The following is a 27,044-nucleotide window of genomic DNA, read 5'->3' as shown; positions in this document are numbered from 1 at the left end:
ACAGTGCGGGGGCTAAGGCCCAGGAAGGAATGCTCCTGAACTTGAAAGCTGTCTGTTCCACAGGACCAGTTTTCGGCCTCGATGAGACCTGATTCAGCTAAACAAAGCTGGGGAGGGGGAACAAGAGCTAGGGGACTTGTCGGCTCACTGACCCTGAGGTAACCATTAATCCCTTCTGTGAGGAAATCCACGGGCTGGTCCCTTGAGAGACAGATCATAGGCAGAATGGAGGAACACACAGAGGCAGGCTCCGTACCAGGACTGGGAAACCAGAGGGTCTTAATTAACAACTCTGCTGACATCCTGGTCATTGCTGCTTATTTCCTGCTGGTCATTGGTGTCGGCTTGTGGGTGAGAAGTTGGGGTGCTGCTGGCGGTCAGGCTTCTGGGGTCTGGAATGAAAGTCTCAGGGAGACCCCATGTTCAGCAGGGGTGGGATGCCTGGATCTTTGAGGAAGAAACCTGGGGCTGGGAGGCAAGCAAATCTTTTTATAGCCTCAGGAAGGCCCAGCCAATACTCATTCCTTGTCTTCCCACCTTTGGGTAGGGTTAGCTGAAGGGATCAGTGGATCTCCAGCAGGGACAGCATTCTAAATGAGGTCTCTGTTCCCCTATGCACACAGTATCTGACCAGAAGCCCATCCATATCCAAGGCCCCAGGAAGAGTTAGGCGGCATTCAGCCACACTCAAGCTTGTGTAGTTGGGTACTAGGTTAGGGCCTGGGTTGCTCTAGGTGCTTCTGAGGAGGTTGGGGGAGGGGGTTGGGTGGGAATCATCAAGAGAGCCCAGGGCTGGTTAATCTTCAGCCTGAAACAAGGCTGAGGAATGTGTTGAGAAGGCTAATGAGGTCCAAAGATGTGCTCCGAACCCACATCTCCTCCCCAACTCTTGTCCCTCAGTCCATGTGCAGAACCAACAGAGGCACCATTGGCGGCTACTTCCTGGCAGGACGAAGCATGGTGTGGTGGCCGGTGAGAGAGGCTGTGCTGTGGAGTGGGAGGAGGCCTAGAGAAGCAGCCTAGCTCACCCCCACCTCTGGCCATCTAGGTCGGGGCCTCCCTCTTTGCCAGCAACATCGGCAGTGGCCACTTTGTGGGCCTCGCAGGCACTGGTGCTGCAAGCGGTTTGGCTGTGGCTGGATTTGAGTGGAATGTGAGACCCCCTTTTTGCCAATAACCCCTGTGAGAACCCCTGGAACTGTCACACCTGGGGAGGCTCCAAGCAGGGGGGATGTAAGGCTGGAGGGGGAGGTAAGGGACTTTCCAGTGGTGGGGTGTGGTTGGGTTTCGAGTGAGGGTCACACGTCCAGCTTGCAGGCAGGGGGATGTTGGAGGTGACGACTTTCAGGGCCTGTTCCTGACTTGTTGTGTAAGCTGGGACCAGCCACTACCTTCTGTGGCCTTGATTTACCCCTCTCTGAAGTGGGGTGAGTGAACAGCCTCAAAGATAGTGAAGTGTCTGTTCTGATTCTCTCTGAAGCTGTGAGGATCTCTGGGCCAAATTAAAGTCCCTCGCAGAAGTGGGAAGGAGACAAAGCTCTGGGACTGAGGCTTGTCTTTGAGGGTTGGGGAGATCAGGACTTCCTGGAGGAGGAGGTCTCTGCGCTGAGTCTTGAGGGACAGAAGGTTTGGTTGGGTGGAGAGGAGAGGGGAGGCAGCCCTTCCCGGCAGAGGCTGTGGTCAGGCTGAGGGGTCTGTGGTTGGATTCAAGTGCTGGTGGGTGAAGGGATAGGGACCACCTTGGGAGGGACTGGCCAGGGGTCACGGCCTGGGAGGACTAGGAGGGCTCTAGTTAAGGGCCCATGGAGGTGTCAAGACTCTGTCCCTTAATACCCCAGGTATACCTCTGGGTCCCCAGTGAGACCTTTCCTTGGTATAACACTTTCAGAAAGAGGTCTCTTACACCCTTCAGGGGTGAGGGCGCCCTCAGGGCAGGCTCTCAGTCATCCTCAGCTGTCAGCTGTGTCCGCAGGCGCTGTTCGTGGTGCTGTTACTGGGCTGGGTCTTCGCACCAGTGTACCTGACCGCGGGCGTCATTACCATGCCTCAGTACCTGCGCAAGCGCTTCGGAGGCCATCGTATCCGCCTCTACCTGTCAATGCTCTCGCTTTTTCTGTACATCTTCACCAAGATTTCGGTGCGCATTCATGGAGGGCGGGGGAGGGCCTTGGAAGGGAGGGACCACCGAGTGGGGGTCTCTAGAAAGCCCTGGAGGGGGCAGGACAAAGGAGAAATCCCTTGTAAGAACCAAGACTGAAGCACGGTCTGGAAGAGATAGGTTTGGGAGCCGTGGCCACAATGGGTGGGACCTGGGAAGGGCAGACCATCGGAAAGTAAGAGAACCCTTGAAGTGTGGCCACATAGGGTCGTGGTCTGGGCATGAGGTAGACCTGGGACCCTGCCTGGGTCCCTGGGTCCTGACCTGTGCTATCACTCCTTCTCCCAAGGTGGACATGTTCTCCGGGGCAGTATTCATTCAACAAGCTCTGGGCTGGAACATCTATGCCTCAGTCATCGCTCTTCTGGGCATCACCATGATCTACACTGTGACAGGTGGCTGTGGCAGGGGCTTAGGGATGGAGTGGGCTTGAAGATATGCTGGGAGCGTCACTGAAGCAAGCACATTCTGCTCACTAATTCCTGCCTCCTGATGCCCGGGTATATGAGCCTGGAGAATGGGCCATTTCTTTGAAATTTGCTCTCCAGGAAGGGGCACATCTTTCAAACTCCCAGAAAAACACCATATGTGCTCAGGGCATCCTATTTGGGCTGTCTCCACTGACTGAGGCCCATTGCAGGCGGGCTGGCGGCACTGATGTACACAGATACCGTGCAGACCTTCGTCATTCTTGGGGGGGCCTTCATCCTCATGGGTTACGGTACGGAGCTCAGCCAGTGGGGGAAGGGCACAGAGGTTGCGAGTCACAGAGCTCTCAACCTGGGAGCAGAGACATTGCCCGTCTCCAGCATGTGGGTCCTAGGGAGGGCCTTGGCACACGCGCTGGGTCCCCTGACAGCCTTGCCCTCACAGCCTTCCACGAGGTGGGCGGGTATTCGGGGCTTTTCGACAAATACTTGGGGGCAATGACGTCGCTGACGGTTTCTGAGGATCCGGCGGTGGGCAACATCTCAAGTTCCTGCTATCGACCCCGGCCTGACTCCTACCACCTGCTCCGGGACCCTGTGACGGGGGACCTGCCATGGCCAGCACTGCTCCTGGGTCTTACCATCGTCTCAGGCTGGTACTGGTGCAGCGACCAGGTGCGGGGTCAGGGCTTGGGCCGGGAGGGAAGCTGGGGCAGAACCAGAACCACTATGGGCAGAGCTGAGATGGGTGGAACCGGAACCCATCTGGGGGTGCTCAAAGACCCGGTCTGAGTGGTCAGGAACCTGGCCAGGATGGGGCTAAACCAGACCCAGTGGAATCCAAAGACTCTGGTTCTGAGTGAAGATGAATTGCCAGCACCGCTGAGCCAGAGGCAGGCCTGAATTAGAGCAGCGAGTAGAGACAAGGCCTGAGAGGGTGAGGTATGCAGGACTGGATGCAGGTAGTTGAACAGCCCTTGCCGCAGGTCATCGTGCAGCGCTGTCTGGCCGGGAAGAGCCTGACCCACATCAAGGCGGGCTGCATACTGTGCGGCTACTTGAAGCTGATGCCCATGTTCCTCATGGTCATGCCAGGCATGATCAGCCGCATTCTTTATCCGGGTAATGTCTGCAACCCCACCCCCACCAAGAGTCCTGTGCCCCATCCAGCCCCTTGTGTATGGTAACAGGTGCCTATTTCCCATTTCCATTACTGTCCTTTGATTTGGAAATCCCATCAACCCAGGCCCACCTCCCACTAGAGGTCCTATCTCTCTTCCACTAGGATTTCCTGTCCCCACTTAAGGGATCTGAGTTCCCAGACCAGGTCCCGTCCTAGCCACGTTGTGCCCTCTTTCCTGCAGATGAGGTGGCGTGTGTGGTGCCCGAAGTGTGTAAACGCGTGTGCGGTACCGAGGTGGGCTGCTCCAACATCGCCTACCCGCGGCTTGTTGTGAAGCTCATGCCCAATGGTAAGGGCTGGCCAGCTGCAGAGACTGCTACTGGGAGGAGTCACCCCGTGCCAAGTGCACCTTCCCGGGGATACCCTGGTGGCCGGGGACTCACAGCTCCCATTGGCCTGCAGGTCTGCGTGGACTCATGCTGGCGGTCATGCTGGCCGCGCTCATGTCCTCGCTGGCTTCCATCTTTAACAGCAGCAGCACGCTTTTCACCATGGACATCTACACACGCCTGCGGCCCCGCGCAGGCGACCGCGAGCTGCTGCTAGTAGGACGGTGCGGCCTGGGTTCCCCCCAAGATCCTGCCCCACCAAACAGCCGTGGGGTGGGGGCAGGGAACACTCACAGGATTAGGGGGAGCTGGGGAATCCTGGGTGAAATCTCCCGATGGCCACCCACCGCAGGCTCTGGGTGGTGTTCATCGTGGCGGTATCTGTGGCCTGGCTACCCGTGGTGCAGGCAGCGCAGGGCGGGCAGCTCTTTGACTACATTCAGGCAGTCTCCAGCTACCTGGCGCCACCTGTGTCTGCCGTCTTTGTGCTGGCGCTCTTTGTGCCCCGTGTCAATGAGAAGGTGAGTCTGTGTGTAGGTGGTGAACTTGGGGGCAGAACCTGGACAGAAGAGGCTGACACTCTCTCCCCTGGCAGGGTGCCTTCTGGGGACTGATTGGGGGCCTGCTTATGGGTCTGGCACGACTTATTCCTGAGTTCTCCTTTGGCTCGGGCAGCTGTGTGCAGCCCTCAGCATGCCCGGCGCTCCTCTGCGGCATGCACTACCTCTACTTTGCCATCGTGCTCTTCATCTGCTCTGGCCTCCTCACCATTGTAGTCTCACTGTGCACAGCACCCATCCCACGCAAGCACGTAAGTGCCAGCCTCTGGATGGCCACCAAATATGCACCACGTGAGTCAGTGCAGCCCTCTCTACCCCTTGTCTGCCAATCCACTTCCAGGAATGCCCAGTGAGGAGGACCTGGATTTCTGCACTGAGGGTCCATGAGGCTAGACTGGGAATCCAGTTGGAAGCTGCATTTGCAAAGCAAGCACAACGTTTTACTTAACTGACATTTATTTGAGGTGTTCTGGGTGGGCTTGAAGACTGTGGGGGAGGTGATGACCTCCCAAAGTCCTTGGAGTGGCCCCTAGGACTCAAATCACAGATTTGATTGGTGGCTGAGAGGGACAGAACACTATCCTGAAGGCCCACAAGAGGGTTTGGTCTTGTGCTGCTGCAGGGCAGGAGCCCCAGGGCAGGGCTGACTGGGGGCCAGGACAGATGAGCTGGGCAGAAGGATGGGCAGGGCTGCACAGGTGAAGTGGGGGAAAGGCAGCAGGAGGAAACTATATGCACAAATAGCCACAGGAAGGAACACTGTTAGCAGGACTAGAAGACTAGAGTCTATAAAGGACTACAATTTGAGTGTAGACAGGGACTGGGGACAACGAAGCAAGGGGTGACCAGGGCCAAGAGCTTTTAACACATAGCTGAAGAGCTTAGCTTTAGTTTGAGGGCAAAGGGCAGCCGTGGCAGGCTGGGTTTGCTGAACTGAGTCTGAACATGTGTACAGGGTGGACAGAGGGAGCTAAGGTGTCTTAGGTGTCCAGGTAGACAGGAGACTTCAGGGTCTGGGGCGGGGGCGGGGGGAGGACCAGCACTCTCACTTGGTCCCTGCTCCCTTTCCCAGCTCCACCGCCTGGTTTTCAGTCTGCGGCACAGCAAGGAGGAGCGAGAGGACCTGGATGCTGATGAGCTGGAAGGTCCAACCTCACCCCCTACACAGAATGGGTGTCCGGGGCATGCTGTGGAGATGGAGGGTAAGGCACTCCTCCAGGAGGTGGGGCCAGGGCCTAGGGGAGCGAGGTTCCTTCAAACTAACTGTCCCGTGTCCATTTTTCCTAGAGGCCCAGTCCCCAGCACCAGGCCTGTTCCGCAGGTGCCTGCTCTGGTTCTGTGGAATGAGTGGAGGTGGGGCGGGTAGTCCCCCAGCCCCTACCCAGGAGGAGGTGGCTGCAGCAGCCAGGCGGCTGGAGGACATCAGCGAGGACTCGAGCTGGGCCCGTGTGGTCAACTTCAATGCTCTGCTCATGATGGCCGTGGCCACGTTCTTCTGGGGCTTTTATGCCTGAGGCCAACCCTGCTGGACACCATGAGCTACAGCCAGGGCAGAGCTCAGCCTCACAATGAATGGGGGTGAGGCACCTTGCAGTGGTGAGAAGGGAGTAGGGCAGGAGCGGGAGGGGGTAGGCCCTGGTTCCCCTTCTCTCCACCTTGTCTCTGTTTGGGGCCCCAGTCCATCTGACTGGTAGTTACAGTCCATAAGGCCTTGGCCAAACTGCCATAGCAGTTCCCCTAAGCAAAAATAAAACGGCTGTTCCCACATCCTGCTATGGCCAAAGTGTGCTTGCTCCAGGCTCCTTTCCTGGGACCTGGGTCTCCATCTGGGCTGCTCACAAGATCTTCTTTTCCGGAGAGAGTAGCCACGTGGCCCTCCACTCATCCACCTCTAGCTGGTGCTTCTCAGTCTTCCAGCCTGCATCCTGCAGTCCTGGGGAGAGGTCATAATCAGGGTGCCGCTGGGACTGCTGGGGAGAAGACTCTAGGGAGTCTGGGGAGAGTGGTAAAGAGCAGCACAGGCCAGGTGCATGCTGTGTGTACTGCCCAGGCTCCTCTTGCCTCTGCTGGGTCATTTCTGGCACAAAATGAGGCTAAAACTTCATCTGGCTGTAGCGAGAATTCACTGACTTAGCACATGGGAAAGAGCTGGAATGGAGTAGGTGCTAAATGTAAGATCATCACAGTCATTTGTGGGCAAACCTCCCCACCCCCAGCCCCCAGTTCTTCAATGCCAACTAGAATTATAGAGATTGTCAATACTGACACAGCCTCCAGTATCCCTAACCTCCCCATACTGCAGACAAGGAAACAGGTCAGGCAGGGTCTCTGGGGGAGAAGGCCTCAGAGGCCAAAGAGCCGTGGAGCTTAAGGATGTTACCTTTCAAGAACTTTGGGAATAGCTTGTCCAGCACTTGGTGTGTCTCTCTGACAATGACCCAGCTCTCCTTCTCAGGACCTGGAGGAGGGTGCAGGACGAGAAGCTGTCAGGTCCCCAAGCGGAACAGAGTCCTTCTTCTCTCTTTGAGTCTCAGCAAGTCTAGACTGTGAGATGCTTACCTGCCCGTACTTGGTTCCTCAGTTCTGTCAGTTCTGTTGGGAGGGGCCCCTCTCCCTGCAGGGCTTCAAGCACCAGTCCGTGTATGGCAGCCCTCAGGATGGTTTCAGGGCCTGCCATCTGGCTCAGAACAACTTGCACCCGGCCTGGAGAAACCCAGGCACAGACTGGTATTAGGGAAGGGCCGCCTCCCCAAACACCCTCAAACCTACCATCCTGCTTCACCCGTCTTGAGGCGTTGACCTGGCATAGATGGAGGCTCTCTTTCACCCTTTCCCTTCCATCTTCATCTCCTGTTGTCCCAATGTTCTGGCCCAATTTCCAAATACAGCTTTATAGGAGGCCACTGAGGTGGGTTTATTTTGCATGTCTAGTGACAATAAGCACCTTTTAGCACACAACCAGCAGACCAGTAAACTTCAGTATTTGTTTCCTCAACAGGTAACTCAGGATGGGAGAGAAAAGTTCTCCAGGGATAAGCAAAGGTCATAATCTTATTTGAGTACTTTGCAATATATAAAGTGCAAACATGCAGACAATAAGGCAGGCATTGTTAGCCTCATTTTACACAGGGACAAAGTAAATTTCATTGGGGCATGCAGCTATAATTTGAATGCACCAAGTCTTAGTCTAGAGCTCCCTCCAAGACACCGGGCAGCCTCTAAATTGTCCAGGGCTTGAGGCTTTGGAGCTGATGGAGTGAGACCCCAGAAGGGTGAGTCTAGGGCTCGAAGAGCACAGCACACTTACTTTGTGACTTGTCCCAGTGAAGGAGGTAGGGTTCTTGGTGTCCCTCAACCAGCTGTTGTAGCTCAAAGACACTGAAGGAAAGAAGAGAGTGGAGTGGGGGAGGAGAAAGCAAAAGTAGGAGTGACCGCCCAGTCAGCTGAACTGTCCTTACTTCATCTGTCCCTTACCACCTCTTCATCTGTCTCAGCCATTACCCATGCATGCGACATCCATCCTTCCTTTTTTTTCCTGTGTCTAACAAATGTACCCCTTTTATCTACTCTGTGTCACACCCCTGCTGCCCCTAAGTCTGATTAGTGGCAATAAGGGGCCTAGAATAGAGAGGTGAGGCCCAGTTAGGGGAGGCCAGTGTGTAACTGGAATAAAGAGCATGTGTGGGGAGTGGGCGTGGCAGCAGGAGTGGATGGGCGACACTGGGCCACTTACCTGGAGATCAAGCGGTGTAGGGGGACCCCCAGGGATAGAGACAGAGATGGCCAAAAACCTGTGGGAAGCTGGAGTCAGGATGCCCAGACGGGGAGAGACTGGGAGACACAGCACTTAAGACCAAGAGGTTGGGTCACCTGTCCACAGTGGCTCCATCTGATTAGCTGAGGTGGGCCCAAGTACCTCTCCCCTCTGAAGGAAGTGCTTCAGGACCAGCCGGAGCCGGCCTTCATTCAAGGTCTCTAGGACAAGGGCTCGGACCGCCCGGTAGTTGGCGTAGATGTGAAGGGCGGTGAGGAAGAAGAAACAACCGAGGCTGAAGCTGGGTGGGAGAGTGGGGTGGTCAACAGGGGTGGAGGCCCAGCAGGGAACCTCCACCCTGCCCTGGATCCCGGCTTACCCAGGGCCAGCTGACACCAGGGGAAGCATCAAGAGGCTGACCAGGAGCCCTGCCAGGTTTACCAGTGTCTCCTAGAAAATAGCAGAAGAGCTGGGAGTTGGAGAGCTTCCTTCCAGGCCAGGCTAAATATCCTTGAGTACCTTTCATTACCTTCTTCCCTGCTGCGGTTCCTCCCAGGGCTCCCTACACTGATGAGGATGCCTAGTCAGTTTTTAATGAGTGAGTGGTCATTTAAGATACCAACTGCTTCTGTGTCTAGGTGGATACAATGCCCTTGGAACATGTCTTCCTTGTTTTGCAAGAGTCCTCTGAGTACCTCTATACTCAGCAAGTGAATGTCCTTGGAATGAGGAAGTTCTTAAATTTAGTGGTTTAAAAAGACTGATCCCCCTCAGCTCCTAGGTATACAAAAACATTTGCAAAGGGTTTAAGGGAACCACTCAGGAATAAAGGCACATGATCCAAACCTCTTCCCTTGAGAATCAGTTATCAGAATCCTCTAATGGCCTGAGATGGCCTGACCGAGCTCACCCAAGGGGAACAGACACCAGGCCACCTGTCCCCAACTCATCATAAGGGAAGAAGAGTCTGGATTGGTGGCTCCTGACTACTGGAATTGAAGGGAGAGCTGGTTCTGGCATAAAGCAGGTCTGAGGCTGAGAGAGCTCTTCCCACCCAGCTGTCCTGGCAAGGGGGTGGGCTGTGGAAATAAAAGCTGTGGGTGTGATGGTAAATAGATTAGAGGTCTTGGTTGCACGAAAGCAGGAGGACCACCTCCCCTCAGGTGGAAAGACTCATTTCCAGCAGCCACATCAAGTGGCAATAAAGCAACATCAGCAGAAATCAGGGGCCTGCTGTAGGACTGAGCACATCTCCTGTGTTGCCCCTGTGATGTGTTCCTGCTTCAGCAAGCTGAGGGAGCCCCTGGGCTTGGAAAATATAGCCTGTGGGTATGAGGAGGGTTGGGGTTTGGAAAGAGAGGAGGTGAGAGAGAGCAGGCATAAAGCTGGGAGATCCTAAAATTCAAGTCCTGGGTTGTACTTATTTCTCCCTTCCTGACAAACTATGGAAGAGATAATGGGGAAGAATTAATCCAACCATTTCCTGAGAGAAGGGACGTGCACAAAGGTACTCAAGAGGACTGAACCTCTCTCTGACTTATTTCCTCATTTGTAGAATGGCAACAATGAGTCCCTCCTGTATTAATGAGTTCATATAAATGAAATACTTCGCACACGGTTAGCGCTTAGTCTTGTGTTTACAGCTTAACACCTAATATTGTTGAAAGGAGTTAATTTTAAATTTAAAACAACTCCTATTTAGAAACTGAGCAAAACAATTTAAGAGAAGGATAGAGTGTAGGACTGGACAGAACAGAGGTTTCTAAATTGCTTCAGTGTCAAAGCTCTGTGACGCTTCTGACTAACCAGTCCTCATTTTCCTCTTCTGTAAAACAGGAATAACAACAGTATCTGCCTCCTGGGGCTGGTGTGAGTTAAACAATGCAATACACATAAGCAGCTAGCACAGGAGCCTGGGAGGATCCCACACCTGTAGAGTTCAGCCTTAACGGTCCCCCCCTTTATTCCAGGATGCCCTGGTCAGGTGACAGGCTGGGTCACAAAGGCCTACAAAACTGTCATGTGGATACCTCTGGCCAATGACCCCAGCCCCCCTCACATGCTGAGCACTTTTTGACCCCCCAAGTGCTTTGACATATGGGGTCTCATGTGGTCAGACATCTACCTCAGAGGCTAGGGCTATGGCCCAGAGAGGGTGAAGGCCAGGGCGAGGGCCCACTCTTGGCCACACAGGCATCGGGAAGGAGCTGAGATGATCGGCTTGGACTTTTTGCCACTAGTACTCATGCCCTCAACCTGACAACCTAAATTAGTCAGAGTTGGGAGCATGACATTCCCTCCCATGTGTGTATCTCCCACCCCTACCCTTAGGAGCACTCGGTGCTTCTCTCCATACTCCCAAATCATGGCCTGGCCTGCCTCCCTGCTCCAACTCCCTCCAACCCCAATTCCAGCTGCTCACCTGGCTGCTATCCTTGGCTGACACATCAGCCATGTTGTTTCTCCTGGCCTGGTGCATGGTCAGGGCAGCCCGAGTGGCCCCACCAGCCACGCTCACAATGCACTAGGTGGGGAAAGGGAGAAGGAAAGTCAGAATGGCCACGTGCTGTGGCAACAAAGGCACTTTTGTGGCTGAGCCAGTAAATGACTCAAACCAATTTGAGAAAACCAGGCATCAGGTGACCAAACAGCAAAACCCTGAATGCTGTCCTTGGTATCTTGTTCTCATCCCCACACTTCCACTAGGTCCACGTCCCCTCTTAGTCCTGGAGAAAACTAAAGCTCTGCCTGTTATACCTCCCTGTGGCCTAGTCCCAAGGAACTCCATTTCTTTCCCCAGGGTAGAGGCCCAAAGACTGTTCTTAGTCCACAACTTCTACTTTGACTATACCTGCCTCTTTGCTAAGCTCCCAGGTCCAGCCTGGTTTCCAACTTTATGCTTCCTTTCTGCCTGTAACCTACTCCACCCTCCTTCTGTCCCAGTGGAGGCCTACTCAAGTCTTCCAGGCCACTTCAAAACCCACAGTGATGGCCCTGACCTCCCATGGTACCTAGACCTCCTCAATCCCTGAGATCTAGGATGGTAGAACTCATCAATGAGGGTCACTGATCACTGTCATCCATTTCGCACTTATCAAATCTCTTTTAGATGCCAGACACAGATTTAGTGCTGTGATATAATTCAGATAGAACCCTTGCCCTCATGAAGTCTATAAATCAAAAGATAATAAATAAATAAACAAGTTGTCAGGCAGGCAGAGGAAATAATTTGTTCAAAGGTTAAGAGGAATGTGGTACGAAATGAGGCTGGATTGACCAGATCTTGTGGAATCCTGCAGATCTTGTTAAGGTCTTTATCCTAGGAGCACTGAGGGCAGGGAGATCACCTGATGTAGGATTACGGGCTGCTCTGAGAAGTAATGAAGAGAGGTGAGAATGGAAGCAAGGAGACGACCTAGGAAGCAACCAAGCTTTTTTCAACAAGGAACCACCAGATGGAAGTTCAGCTGAAGGTAACGGTGGGCAGGAAGGAGAAGGCCTGGATGACAGCCAGGCTTCTGACTGGTGTACCTGGGGTATGGAGGTATTAGTCACTGAGACCAGAACTCTAGAGAGGGTGAGAGGCGGTCAGGGGAAGTTCATGGCCCTATTCTACTCCTTTATATGACAGATGAAGAGACGGAGGCGAAAGGCGGAGTACAGTGCGTAATTTGAAACAGATGGCAGAGGTCCCAATCATTGGTCTACAGCTACAGCACTAGTTTTCTCTGGTGTTTCCTGCCCTGGAGTTGGAGGGGGTGCTCAGGGCACTGGGCTACATGTAATCCACCACAAAGAACTGCTGTCTCTGAAATGTCACTAGTGCCCTGTGGAGGAGCACAGCCCTGAAGTGATTTTGAACAGACAGATGGGCTTTTTAGATGGATCTTACATGACTCTACAGAGTCACTGCTCTGTGCCAGGTACTTAACCCTGTGGTGAAGACAGGTTAAGCTCTTTTCTGAACTATGCCTCAGTTTCCTCACCTGGATGTGGCCAACCTGAAGGAATTGTGAGGGTGAGCAGCCTGGCAGAGAGGAAGAGCTCGCATTCACCCCATGTGACCCTCCAGCCTCACAACCGCTTCACGCTGTCCTGCCCCTGAACCCCGACCCACACTCTTCTTTCTGCTTAAAAACATCCACCCTTCACCTTAAACTCATTCTTCAGGACCCAGGCCTAGGGAAGAGGCCCATCCCTTGACTCGGCCAGGATCCCTGCTCAACCCTCTCGTAGGCCCCTACACTTCTCATCTGGAATACCTGTAGCTACAATGTTATAAACTTTTGTTTAATTATGTGCAGCTTTCTTCCAAGAAAAAAATGGGAGGGCCTATATTTTATGCCCAACATGCAGTAGGCACTCAAATATTTTACCCAAAGAATGAAAGACAGCCAGAGAGCTGGTCCCAAGATGTTGACACTGGAGCCTCCTTTCTATCTTTCAGCTCAGAGTTCCTCACCAATCTTGTGGTTTCAGATATTGTCTTAGACTATGTGAGGAACTATGTGGCTGGAGGAGAATCAGAAAATAAGGTTGAGTATGAGCAGAAAACTCTGAAGTTTTTCACTTTTCTCAAGTGCTTTGAACACAGGGCCCAGGCCGGTCTCACCTGTGGGCCCCAAGTAAGCTCAGATACAGCACCAGCAAGGCAGGTATAGGGGGGCCCGAGAGGTGGATACCTTGGCCAGGTTGCTGGTACAGACGGTCATGGTGAAAAAGACTGGATATATGGGAGCCATAATCTCGAGGAACATGGCTACATCATTGAGGATATCAGCAAAAAGCCTGGGGGGGGGGGAGGGATCAGAGGTTAGAGATCAGAAGTTAAGAGACCTCCATAATAGAAGACTTTCCTCCCCTGTCTCAGCCCCTCCTTACCTCCACTGCTTGGCATTGCAGTCCAGTTTACTCCTGTTGGGGAAGAGAGGTTGGTTTGCAATTTGAATTTAAGGAGAAAACACAACCCGTGGGCAATGCAGGCCATCCTTGGGCTGAGGTTAAGGTCTGAAGGGCTCCATGAAGACATCTGTCCCAACACCCTGTCACTGCTGCCTGAAATACCACTGGCTGGGAGAAGCTTCAGAGGTCACTTCATGTTTCCCCTTCACTAACCCATGATGCATGAGGGAAAAGAACTGATTGTCTCGTGGCTGCTCCCCACCCTCTGGCCTCCTCTGGGAGAGGCCATCCCTGGGTCCCTCTGCCATCCCCCCACCCCTTCCTCCCACTTGATCAAGGGTACCCAGCAAGAAGCCCACATATTTTGGACTGGTAAGCAACTACATTTAGTGTAACCCCCACAGGTTACAGACAAGTAGCCCAGAGAGGACACTTAACTTCCCTCAGATCATATGGAAAGCGGGGGCCAAGAAAAAAAAATATAATGGCCAGGGACAAGAGGCAGGCTCTGCATCCAGGCCCAGGATAATTCTATCACCAAGAGGATGGATGTCTCTTCTGCCAGGCAGAGGGACTCCCTGGCCCATGCACAAACACCTGGGGACCTCTTCTCCAAGTGTCTGGTAGCAGGGGATGCTGTAGCCCCAGACCAAGCACAGAATTTACAGCATTCCCTGTCCCTTACTTTGAAACCTCCTGGAGGGAAAAGAGGATTCCAAGGTGGGGTATGGGACACACAGTAGAAACTCTTGAGGGAACAAATGGCAAAGGCAGGACCAGAACACGTGGGCTTGGCCTAGGGCTCTGCCCAATAAAGTAGCCTGATACTATTAGTTATAAGCTGTGCAACTTGGGTAAGTGATTCCTTTTAGGTCTGCTAAAATGTACACATTCAATCCTTCTCTACACAAAGTTGTTCTAAGGATTAGAGATGATATGCAGACAGCCTGTGAGGCACAGAGCTGTTAGCAACAGCTAACACTTATTAGTGTTAATAACAACTGTTATTATTATGCTTATAATGAGCCACAATGTGCTATGCACTTTGCATAAACTATCTCACTGAACACCTTGTAGGTAGTAGCTGCCTAAAATTAACTACAGATACTAAATTACTCCTCAGGAGTAATTGCCCAATACTGACATGAGGAGGAAGAAGGCAGCACAAGATCCTTAATTCCTTCTAGATAGATGGTAACGCTTATTCTATGTGAGACAGGGATCCTGATGACCTGCCCGTCTAGTCCCCATTAGCGTCTGGAGTAAAAGCATTCCTTTTGAATTAAGCATTTTCCTGTCCGGCCTTCTTTTTCAACAAGCAAAGAGAGGATACTTAGAGCCCTTTGGCTGATTTTTTCCATGGCGGGCAGCAAATTAATGCTCTGAACGCAGATGTGATCATAGCAATGGTTCTGTGGCTTCACTGCTGGGGTGAGCCACCTGGACTGGGTACTTACTAAGGACTTCTTAGCTCTGATGAAATAATTGCTAAATCTCCCCTCCCCTAGAGACTGGTAGGAGAGAGGAGGAGCTGAAAGTGCAACCAAGGATGAGATAGACGTGACCCCTGTCTGGGGAGAGTGGCCAGACCAAGAAGACAAACTCACCCCTTCCACCAGGCAAAGATGATGCGGCCCAGCATGCCAGTTGAATCTGGGGGAGAGAGGCACTGGTAAGGAACAAGGAAGAGCCCTGGGGGCTGTTGGGCCTGGAAGACCCTGGCACTGAAATGGCTGATTCACCTTGCGTCACCGCTCTTAGGAACTCAGTTTGGCACCATAAATATTGGATAGACAGAGCTGTATGATGGGGTCAGAAGTGTCTAGACTTAGCAGTTCCTCAGTATGTACCCAAGAGAACTATGTGCCCATGCACACCAAGAGACATGGACCAGAAATACTCTTTGCAGCATCGTTCACAAACAGCCAAAGACTGGGAATAATGCAAATGCTCATCAACAGGAGAATGCATACAGATTCTGTTATATTCTCTTAGTGGCATATTAGCAGCAAAAATCTAATGTACAACTACTCATATCAAAATGGATGAATCCTAGTATTATAATATAATAATCCTAGTATTATAATATATACTATTATAATCCTAGTATAATATATTATAATATATAATATCATAATACTGCATGAAAAAGCAAGCCATGAAGACTAGATACAGCAAAATATACCTTTCATAAAGCTCTAAAACTAAACAATACAGTGTTTAGGTATATATATCTACATGGCAAAACAATAAAAAAAAAAAAAAAAGAAAGGAAAAGCAGGAAATCCTGTGTGGAAAGTTCAGAGGTTATTGTTGATATTCTAGCTCTTAGGTTGGGCAGCAGGTTCACATGTGGTCATTAGAGTATCCGTTAGAAAAAAAGGATTTGAATTACAGTTTGATGACAGACAACTGGGGGTGTGAGGCAGCGGGAGAGCCCTTCTCAGACTAGTCAGAGAAGTCTCCAGAATCAGCTAGACCTTCATTTGCACAACACATGCTTACTGGCTACTTACTTTGTACCAGGCATTATAGGAGGTAAGGGGATACTGTGACCCAGAAAGTCATGATTCCAGACTCAAAATACAGTGTAAAAATAAACAGCAGTCAGTACGAGAAACACTGATTTAGACCAAGGATCAGTTAACTGTTGTCTACAGTCTTCCACGCCCTCTTTTATAAATAAAGTTTTATTGGAACATAGCTGTGCCCATTCATTTACAGACTGTCTATGGCTGTTTTTGTGAGACAATGGCAGAATCAGTTGCTGTGACTGAAACAATACAGCTTGCAAAGTATAAAATATTTACCATCTGGTCCTTTACAGAAGGTTTGCCACCCCATGATTAAAACCCCTTATAATGAAAGTAGCATTAAGTTCAGCAGGGGGATCACAAAGGACTGTTTTAGGACCAAACAACTAACTCAGAAGGCCTCATACAGTGGACACTGGGAAGGAAAGATACAGTGGGCAGAGGACTCCTAACTTGTTTGAACTTGAAGGCATGGACCCTTAAGGGAATGCAAGAAGGGAAACTAGGTTGTAGGGAGGGTTGGGAGTATCCTACGGCATATAAAGGTGGTGACAGGCTGACCTTCCCCATTCTCCACTGGAAAGAGCAGTTCTCACCCCTTGCCTCAACCTCTACCCTTGGGCGGTAAGGCCTTCTATCTAGACAGCTTTATGCAACTCTGGGCCTGAGGCACACCAGTAAACATGCTGCTGGACACCTGAAATCTTTACTCCTTTCAATCTTCACCACAATCCTATGAACTTCTAAGAGATCCTCCCTTTCACAGATGAAGTAACTGAAGCTCAGAGAAATTGGTCAACAAAAATAGGACATTCTGTGAGAAAATCTGCATGTCCAGCTCTTCTGGAAGTACCTGAAGACATGGCAACACCAAGCCTGTCTTCCCTTACCACCACAGCTGGCTGGGGTTGAGCAGTGGCTACCTCAGAGGCATACGTACAACACACTTCTCACTTGGCCTGCTCTGTTTCTCTATTTCTGTCCCCTGTATGTCCCTGGAAGTAATACCTACCAGTGGCTTTATAGGCTTCCTCCATCACCCACATGACCCTCTTTCTTTCAACGATATTTAATTCTCCACCAAAAATTTGTTTCACTTAAGATTCTTGTACTGGCTCAGCTTAGTAACTGAACATGCCAAGATTACTTTTACTTACTGACAGCTCACTGGGCCAGGCTCTGTTTTTCTTCCCTCTGACTGCACACTCATATCCAATACGGTGAATGTCTTGCAAACAAGGGCCACTGGGTAGAAAGGGGATCTATTCTATCTTTCAGCAGCAGCCCGCAGAGCCCTTGTCAGAATCTGGAAGTTGGCACTAGGATGCAACAATGACACATGGCCTCCCTGTGTCTGAAAGTCAACACTGGCCACTAGACTAGGAAACTTAATTCCCACCTGCTCTTCTTTGCCTCACTTACAATTAGCTGAGCTATATGATCTAGAAACTTTTGAGCAGTAGTAAGCAATCACCTGTCCACAAACTGTACTAGGCTCCACTCTAAAGCCCACTGGCAAGAATGTGGTAATTAAGAGTGGGACACAGGAGTCAGTCGGTCTGGGTCCAAATCCTGGCCCTACGTAAACTTAGGCAAGGTATGAAACCTCTCTGAAAAAGGTATTTAAAATGGTATCTACCTAATATGGCTGCTGTAGAGACTGGGTTACATATTACACGTAAGTGTACAAGATTCCTGGCATACAGTGGTAGGCTGTCAAAATATTAGCTGCTAGTAGTATTATTGCTAGTTAATTAATACCATGTTCCACTGAGAGACCTGTAATCCAAAATGACTTCAAAAAATTCCAAGGGAGTTTTTTATATAAAGCTCTGCATACAAATTTCCCAGGTCTGACGGAAATGAGTTTGTAAACTCTTTTCTAGTTAAGGCATCTTTTAATATCAACAATAGGCTTTAACAAGTGGTTACTTTTTCCTACCTTAAAGTGATCTTATTTTTTTCTTCATAACTTGAACACACATATGGGCAACATGTCGGTGATAAGACTAGGGTGCTTAGAAATGACATGGAAAACATCAATTACTGATCCCTGGTCCTGTTGCATTCCAAACACAGCTAACAGGAGATCGAAAGGTTCAAATTAAACACAGTTTGGTGCTATGAAAATGAATCTGGAACTAAACTCCTGGGTTCAAATCCATGCCCTACAATTTACTGACTGTGATCCTGGTCAAATTACTTTTTTGTGCCTCAGTTTCCTTACCTGTAAAACGGGTATAATAACAATACCTATATCAGAGCTACCGTGAAGCCAGCACATTTAAAGACTGGTAGATAATAAACAGTTTGTATGAACTATTATTATTAAAAGAAGAGACAGCTAGGACAAGCCACAGAGAAAGGCTACTTTCAAGAGGTGACTCACATTGGGCCAACTTGCTCAGTCTTAATAAGGATGTAAGCAGGAACCTCCAGATCTTCCAAAAGATCCATGGAGACTCATCAGAGATGTGGCCAGACTCTTGCTAGAAGCAGAAAGAGCCTTCTCTTTGGGTCTGATTTAAGTTCCCACCAGGAAAAGTAATGAAAGACAAAGGACAGTGGAGAGAGCCATACAACCTCCTGATGTGGAACCCGTGGCAGTTCCCCTTTTCTTCTCTACCTCACTCTTTAAGTGGCATGGTACCACGCTGTATGTTCTATTTTTCATTAGTGGTTTTTCAAGAAGCTGTACACATGCAACAGAGGTTACTACAGTTACTATTTACAGCATCATCCAGTATCCCAGAGGTTCTAAAATGCCATTTGTCTTTCCCAGAATCTCCACCTTCCTACTCAGCACTAACTACAAAACTGTTTTTTTTCTAGAACTGAGCAATTTCCCACATTTCAAGCAACTGGTCCTTTTATTCAATAACTGCATTCTTATGTAATGCTCCACAAAAAGCCTAGGGGTAAAGGAGAGGGGATGATTAACTTAGGGATTTGAGCTCCTGATGATTTAGAGACTCCGAACAGTATGAGGAACAGATTGCGGCTGCAAGGTTGGCGCTCAGGATGAGGATATTATGGCAACTAACTAATCGTTGAAGAAAACCAATAAAAATACTGTTTAGGAACTAGGGAGAGTTGACTCCTAGATCTAATCAGGAACGAGTCCATACATATACACACCACAGCCCAGAACTAGAGGCCAGAACACTGGGACGGGGCAAGAAGGGGTTGGACTTCCCATTTGGAGGAAAAAGAGGCCAGTGAGATGGGCTGACAGCAGCGACAGGTGAGGTTCCAGGGGCCCAGCTCACCTTTCACCAACCAGGTGGCAGTGGCAGCTGAAACAGAAGCTTTTGCGTTTCCCACCCCTATGCCCAGCAAGACTGCATGGGTGGCCAGGGAGCCTGAGAGGCTGGAAGCAAAGGCCTGGAGAAGAAAAAAGGCGGGGTGAGGACTGTGCGCAGGGGCACGGAGGTCTAAGTTTTATTACCAGCTCTCACAGATGTGTGACCTGAAACATGTCGCAGTCCCGCTCTGAGCCTCAGTCTCCAAGCTCTCAATGGAGCGAGGTGGCCCGCACTGTCTCCCTCACCCGTGGCTGTCTGCTGCCCCCTACCCCAAACGGCCAGGCTGACCTGTACGGAATCCCATAGCTGGTAGGGCAGATAGTCCGGGCTGACGCTATCGGGGAAGCCCTGCGGCAGGAACACGGCCATGAGACCGGAGAGAGGTGGTGAAGCAGTCCCGGGTGTCCCCCCTCCGCCGCCATCCCGTCCTCGGGGTTTTGCTGTGAAGGGCCCAAAGAACCCCCACCAGCGCCACCCCCAAGCCTCCCACTGCAAGCTCCCGTCCGCGGCGGCGAGGCAGCCCCGGGCCGCCCCGGAACCGAACTGTTCGGAGCACAGCTGGGACTCTAGATTCGCGCCGTCAGCCATTTCAGAACTCTTCCTTCACGGCTTCTGGACGCGAAACGTGGCAGAACTACATTTCCGGCTTGGCTACGGCGGCTGTAGAGGTGCAATCTTTCTTCGCGAAGATGCCGCCGGCCTCTGCGTCCTCCTTTGTCCAGCCCAGGATACCACAATTCCGCCTGGGGTGTCTTGCCCCGCTGCGGACACGCCAGGGCTGCTCTCTGCTTTGGTTCTCTGTAGCGTTTTGTTGCTGGACCTCGGGAGCAATGGGAGCCCTTTAGCTGCCCAGTCCTGGAGATACCTGCATTCCTGGAATCTGCAACTTTCAGCTAGGGCAGAAGGAAGAGGGGAACCGTTGTGTTTGAGACCCAGTACCACGACAGGATTTTTAAATTTTGGGAAGTCAGTGTCCTTCCCGGGGCCTTAGATGCCGCCTTTATTTTGAGAGCGGGGGCTGTATATTACTCCTTATTTTATCCCCAGCACCTAAAACGTAGTAGGTGTTTAAAAGATACTATGAATGAATAAACATACCAACAAATGCATGGTGAGAAGGTGGACTAAATGATCCCTGAGGTCCTGGGCCTTAGCCAAGACTGCAAGAGTGGTGTTTCTTTTCTTTCTTTTTTTAAAAAAATTTAAATTCTATTAGTTAACATGCACTGTATTAGTTTCAGAGGTAGAATTTAGTGATTCATCAGTTGCATATAACACCCACTGCTCATTCTATCAAGTGCCCTGCTTAATGCCCATCACCCAGTTACCCTGTCCGGTCACCACCACCCCTCCAGCAACCCTCAGTTTGTTTAGAGCTAAGAGTCTCTTAGGGTTTGCCTCCCTCTCTGTTTTCATCTTGTTTTTCCTGGAAGACTATTATTTCTGAAAGGATCCTTAGGACATCTGAGGAATGAGAAAATCAAGGGATTGCGGTTAATAGTCTCAGAAAATAAGAAATAGGCAAGAAGTTCTTGTGTGTTTATTGGTGGAAAGGGTCCATGAAACTGGGGTAAGAGTCTAAAGAGATCGTTTCTCTTTCTTCCAACTCATCCCCCTCTTTTTTTCCCTAACTCATCCCTTTTTCTCTTTCCTTCTCTCCCTTTCTCCTTCCATCTAGTGCAATGTACTGATTCCAAAGTAGAAATTTGACCAAAGTGCCCTTTATTTTATCCGAAAATAAAACATCCTGGTTTCTTAGCCTGGCTTTCTTGGACTCCCACAATCTGACTCTCTGGTTTAAACTTCTGATTCTCCCAAACTATCACCTTCTCTTAGACCTCAGCCTGGAACACCCTTCTACCCCGCCTCACCTTATCTGAGACCTACACAGAGTCTCTCTGATGCTAAGATAGACCTGGGTCACTTCATTATTATTTTTTTAAGTTTTGAGTTTTGTGTTAGAGTGAAAAATTGAAGGGTTACAAATGTTTAGTGCTTTATCTATCTATCTATCTATCTATTTATTTATGTTTTTATTTAAATTTCAGTTAGTTAACATAAAGTGTAATATTAGTTTCCGGTATACAATTCAGTGATTCAACACTTTCAAACAACACCCAGTGCCCATCACAACAAGGGCACTGCTTAATCCCCATCACCTACTTCACCCATCCCCCTACCCACCTCCCCTCTGGTAACAATCAGTTTGTTCTCCATAGTTCAGAGTCTGTTTCTTGGTTTGCCTCTCTATATCCTATTTTTCTCCTATGCTCATTTGTTTTGTTTCTGAAGTTCCACATATAAGTGAAACCATATGGCATTTGTTTTTCTCTGACTGACTTATTTCGCTTAGCCTAATACTCTAGCTTCATCCATGTAGCTGCAGATGGCAAGATTTCATTTTTTTTAATGACTGAGTAATATTCTACTGTGTGTTTTATGTATAATATATAAATATTAATTAATAAATATATATGTATATATTGCATCTTCTTTATCCACTCAGCAGTCAATAGACACTTGGACTGTTTCCATAGTTTTTGGCTATTGTAGATAATGCTGCTTTAAATATTGGGGTGCATGTATCCTTTTAAATTAGTATTTTTGTATTCTTTGGGTAAATACCTAGTGGTGCAATTGCTGGATCGTAGGGTAGTTCTATTTAGAACTTTTTGAGGAACCTTCATACAAACAAATGTGTAATATTTTAAATGTTAGTCTCTGAATGCATTGAACTCTGAAGCCAACCTGTACAAATGAATTCCATCAGAGGGCCTCAGTTTGAACCCAGGTTCTTTCACTTAGTATCTGTGAGATCTTGGGCAAGTTTCTTATCTTTCTGTTCTTATTTCTTCATCTATAAAATGGCAATAATACTAGACCTACAACAGTAGGTTTGGATTGAGGGTTAAATGAGTCACATGTGTAAAGCTTTTAAATTATGTTTGGCACACAGGGCATGCTTTTTAAGTGTTGACCATTATTTGGAGTTAATGTCAAGTATTCAAATATGGGGTTTTTTGCTCCATATGAGGCAGATGGCCCTCATGACTAGCAACACCATATCATTTATTATCCAAATCAGAATTTTTGAGCATCTCATTAGAGGAGGCACTTTTTAAAAAATTATTTTTATTAACATATAATGTATTATTTGCTCCAGGGGTACAGGTCTGTGAATCATCAGGCTTACACATTTCACAGCACTCACCATAGCACATACCCTCCCCAGTGTCCATAACCCAACCACCCTATTCCTACCCCTCCACCCCCCAGCAACCCTCAGTTTTTTGTTTTTTGTTTTTTTTAATTTGACACAGAGAGAGAGAGAGATCACAAGTAGGCAGGGAGGGAGACAGAGAGAGGAGGAAGCAGGCTCTCTGTGGAGCAGAGAGCCCAATGTGGGGCTTGATCCCAAGACCCTGGGATCATGACCTGAGCTGAAGGCAGAGGCTTTAACCCACTGAGCCACCCAGGCGCCCCTGTTTTGTGAGATTGAGAGTCTGTTATGGTTTGTCTCCCTCCCAATCCCATCTTGTTTCATTTCTTCCTTCCCTACCCCCCACAACCTCCCGCCCCACCTCCCAAATTCCTCATATCAGAGAGATCATATGATAATTGTCTTTCTCTGATTGACTTATTTCACTCAGCATAATACTCTCTAGTTCCATCCACGTCGTTGCAAATGGCAAGATTTTGTCTCTTTTGATGGCTGCATAGTATTCCATTGTATATCTATACCATATCTTCTTTATCCATTCATCTGTTGATGGTCATCTAGGTTCTTTCCATAGTTTGACTATTGCAGACATTCTGCTGTAAACATTCAGGTGCACCTGCCCCTTTGGATCACTACATTTGTATCTTTAAGGTAAATACCCAGGGGTGTGGTTACTGGGTCATAGGGTAGCTCTACTTTTAACTTTTTGAGGAACCTTCATGCTGTTTTCCAGAGTGGCTGCACCAGCTTGCATTCCCACCAGCAGTGTAGGACGGTTCCCCTTTCTCTGCATCCTTGTCAACATCTGTTATTTCCTCACTGTTAATTTCAGCCATTCTGACTGGTGTGAGGTGGTATCTCATTGTGGTCTTGATTTGTATTTCCCTGATGCCAAGTGATGTGGAGTACTTTTTCATGTGTCTGTTGGCCATCTGGATGTCTTCTTTGCAGAAATGTCTGTTCACATCCTCTGCCCATTTCTTGAGTGGATTATTTATTCTTCGGGTGTTGAGTTTGAGAAGTTCTTTATAGATTTTGGATACTAGTCTTTTATCTGATATGTCATTTGTGAATATCTTCTCCCATTCTGTCAGTTGTCTTTTGGTTTTGTTGACTGTTTCCTTTGTTGTGCAAAAGCTTTTGATCTTGATGAAGCCCCAAAGTTCAGTTTTGCCCTTGCTTCCCTTGCCTTTGGTGATGTTTCTAGGAAGAAGTTGTCATGGCTGAGGTCGAAGAGGATGCTGCTTGTGTTCTCTAGAAGAAGCACTTTTTTTTTTTTTAAGATTTTATTCATTTATTTGACAGACAGAGGTCACAAGTAGGCAGAGAGGCAGGCACAGAGAGAGAGGGGGTAGGAAGCAGGCTCCCTGCTCAGCAGGGAGCCTGATGTGAGGCTCGATCCCAGGACCCTGAGATCATGACCTGAGCCGAAGGCAGAGGCTTAACCCACTGAGCCACCCAGGTGCCCCTAGAGGAAGCACTTTTAACTATTACATTGGGGAAACAGCCTGGAGCTGTTCTGGGCAAATTGGTATATATTATCACACTAATTATGAACCTCTCAGCTCTACTGCCCACCACTAATTATCCCCATTGGTTTCTCCTGCTCAGAGACCATGGCAGCCCTTGTTTACTGTAGCACTTATTTAGCTCTTAGCATATGCTTTCTGGAGTCAGTTTATATTTGTTTTTATTAGGTACCTATGTCCTATCTTTCCAACTGAACTATAAGTGAGGACAAGGACTCGTCATGCACTTCTTTCAGAAGTGTCCTGATCAATGGCTTGACAAAGAGATGTGTGATGGTTCCCCTTTTCCTATCCCCGTGAAACCTCTTGGTAGTCTGCATTCAACAGTATACCAAACACTGGACAGAATATTCCAAGCTGCTTGTCTCCTTGACTTTACCCTCATTGATCCCCACACTTCCACTCCTGTCCCCTTACAGTCCACTCTCCATGAAGTTTAAAGATCCTCTGTTTAAATGTCATTGGCTTCCTATTACTTTTGTGAAAGGAGGTTTTTCTTCACACTTGAAAATGAAACACAAACTTCTTGTCATGGCCCAGAAAGCTCTGTAGATTGGGTCTTGCCCTATCTCTCAGATGTTACCTTTACCATTCATCCTCTTATTCCTCCCACTAGAACATAAACTCCAGGAGGACAGGAATTTTGTCTTTGGCACTGAATATATTCCTAGTGCCCTGTTCCAGTTCCTGGTGCAAGGTAGGTTCCAAATATCAATTTGTGGTATGAATGAATTTATTTTCTCAATAGCCCTTGTAAAGTAGTTACTATTTTTTCCCTTCTTTGCAAACAAGGAAACTGAACTTATATATGTGAAGTGACTTCACCAAGGTCACAGAGCTGAAAAGTGGCAAAAGCATTCATTTATTTATTCATTCAACAAATATTTAGTGAACAGATGCTAGGCCTAGTTCTTCTAGGCACTGAGGCAGGATTCAAATTTGAGGCTAATGATTTTAGGATGACACCATCTTCTTTCTACCTTTTAAATTTTGTATTCTTTGCAAGAATTATAAAAATAATAGAAGGATGCATTCTTTCTGTGAAATAATTCAATCAATAATATAGATAGATAAGATCAAGTTCTCCCTTGACATTTATTCCTTTTTCCATTTCCCAACAAATATTAGTCAGTCCCCAGAATTGAACATTGTTTACTATTCTAGACACACAGATACCCAGAGAGAGAGAGAGAGAGAGTTTTATGTTTAATCCCTACTCCTACAGGGTAGTCTGCTCTAACTATGGTTCATTTAACATTATCTTAAAGATTTTTTAAAAATGTATTTGTCAGAGAGAGAGAGAGAGAGAGTGCACACAAGCAGGGGGAGCAGCAGGCAGAGGGAGAAAAAGGTTTGCTACTGAGCAAGGAGCCCAATGTGGGGCTCGATCCCAGGACACTGGGATCATGACCTGAGTCAAAGGCAGGTGCTTAACTGACTGAGCCACTCAGGCATCCCTTTTTAACATTATTTTCAATATCTTTTCATATCAGTACATAAATATCTACCTCATTTATTTTAATAACTGCATGTCATGCCATAATATGAATGTGTCATTATTTCTTTAATGACTTCCCATATTAATGAGTGTTTGAGTTTTTCTGCCTTTTCATTATTACAAATAATTTCATTATTATTGTGGCAAATTCCTTGTGCAGGCCTTTCTGTGCATTGACTATGAATAATTCTTTAAAATAGAGTTCAAAGCAGAATCATTGGGTTGAAGCATATATATATTTTAATTTGAACAAGTACTGCCAAATTATCCTTCTAAAAACTTTACCAATTTACACTCCTGCTAACAGTGCATGAAACTTCTTGTCATAATCAGGATATATCTATTTCTGTTGTCCAAAAAATTTCCCTTGGGCAGCTTTGCAATTTAATCTCCACTCGTGTTTGAATCTGCTTTCTGTCACTATAGATTATTTTTGCCTATTTGAGAATTTCATAGATATAGAATTATATTGTATATAATAATATTTCATGTCTGGCTTCTTTTTAAAAAAATTAATTTCAGTGTGGTTAACATACAATGTCATATTAAGTTTCAGCTGTACAAAATAGTGACTCAATAATTCCATATATTACTCAGTGCTCATCAGGATAAATGTTCTCTTAATTCCCTTCACCTGTTTCAGTCCCCCTACCTCACCACTTCATGTCTTTTTTATTTCCCTGTTTCTTCCTCTTAATTGGATGTCTGACTTCTTTTGCTCATCCTAATTATTCTGAGATTCATCCATGTTGTCATGAGTACCATTAGACCGTTCCTTTTTACTGCTGAGTAGTATATAATTGAGTGAATATACCACAATCTGTATATCTATTCAGTGGTTATTGGACATTTGGGTTGTTCCCATTTTTTATTATTATGAATAATAATGTGAACATTTGTATTTGCATGCAAGTATTTTTGTAGACATGTATGTTCATTTCTCAAGGACTCTACCTAAGAGTGAAATTGATGGGTCATGTGGTAAGTGTATTTTGAACTTTATAAAAAAATTGCCAGGTTGTTTTCCAAAGTGGTTGGAAGTCCCACTTTTACAGTCTCACTAGCAATGTATCATAATTCTATTCATCCCATATACTCACCAACATTTAATCTGTCTTTTTAAAATTTTAGTCATTGTAGTGGCCATGTAGTGGTATCACCCTGTAGCTCTAATCTGTATTTCCCTGAAAAGTAATAATGTTGAATGTCTTTGGATATGCTTATTGACTATTTGTATATCTTCTTTTTGAAATGTCTATATTAGTCTTTCAGCAATTTAGAAGCCTAGATTGTCTTATTATCTATAAGCGTTTGCCATAAATTCTGTATACATGTTCCTTGTCAGGTTGTATTACAATTTTTTCTCCTAGTGGTAACAAATATTTTCTACCCTAGATAAATGAAAACATGTTCATGCAAAAGTCTGTACATAAATATTTATAGAAGCTCTATTCATGCTTGCCCCAAACTGCAAATAATCCAGATGTCCTTCAGGGGGTGAATAAACAAACTATAGTGTATGCATGTGATGTATACTCAGCAATGAAAAAGAACAACTTACTGCTACTTGCAACAACTTGCATGAACTTTAAGGGCATTATTCTCAGTGAAAGAAACCACTCTCAAAGTTATATACTGTATAAT

The 27,044-nt window shown here is 47.9% G+C and overlaps 2 protein-coding genes across 3 annotated transcripts; one reads left to right on the top strand and one right to left on the bottom strand.

The window, feature by feature from the left end:
• Nucleotides 1-225: 225 nt before the first annotated feature.
• SLC5A2 (solute carrier family 5 member 2) lies at nucleotides 226-6,172 on the top strand (the record flags this gene model as incomplete). The annotated part of the gene is made up of 14 exons (XM_080830781.1): nucleotides 226-351; nucleotides 901-972; nucleotides 1,049-1,153; nucleotides 1,973-2,137; nucleotides 2,448-2,553; nucleotides 2,799-2,879; nucleotides 3,032-3,261; nucleotides 3,573-3,708; nucleotides 3,951-4,058; nucleotides 4,172-4,322; nucleotides 4,451-4,619; nucleotides 4,694-4,909; nucleotides 5,731-5,860; nucleotides 5,946-6,172. The coding sequence occupies 14 exons, from the start codon at nucleotides 226-228 to the stop codon at nucleotides 6,170-6,172; spliced, it is 2,022 nt and encodes a 673-aa protein (XP_080686907.1).
• On the bottom strand, nucleotides 5,092-19,767 carry RUSF1 (RUS family member 1). 2 transcript variants are annotated; one of them, XM_080830782.1, is made up of 13 exons: nucleotides 19,442-19,767; nucleotides 19,118-19,232; nucleotides 14,922-14,967; nucleotides 13,294-13,326; nucleotides 13,095-13,200; nucleotides 10,835-10,936; nucleotides 8,792-8,862; nucleotides 8,529-8,713; nucleotides 8,392-8,449; nucleotides 7,966-8,036; nucleotides 7,218-7,361; nucleotides 7,039-7,116; nucleotides 5,092-6,591 (listed from the first exon to the last, which is right to left on the bottom strand). In XM_080830782.1, exons 1-13 carry the CDS (start codon nucleotides 19,739-19,741, stop codon nucleotides 6,494-6,496), a joined length of 1,407 nt encoding a protein of 468 aa, XP_080686908.1. In that variant the 5' UTR covers nucleotides 19,742-19,767; the 3' UTR covers nucleotides 5,092-6,493. The 2 variants fall into 2 exon arrangements, with proteins under 2 accessions (XP_080686908.1, XP_080686909.1); XM_080830783.1 differs by lacking the exon at nucleotides 19,118-19,232 and having other exon boundaries at nucleotides 19,442-19,609.
• Nucleotides 19,768-27,044: the final 7,277 nt, after the last annotated feature.

This window comes from Martes martes (assembly GCF_963455335.1).
Source record: "Martes martes genome assembly, chromosome: 18".
NCBI classification, from domain to species: Eukaryota; Metazoa; Chordata; class Mammalia; order Carnivora; family Mustelidae; genus Martes; species Martes martes.
This window is presented reverse-complemented; position numbering and strand designations above follow the sequence as displayed.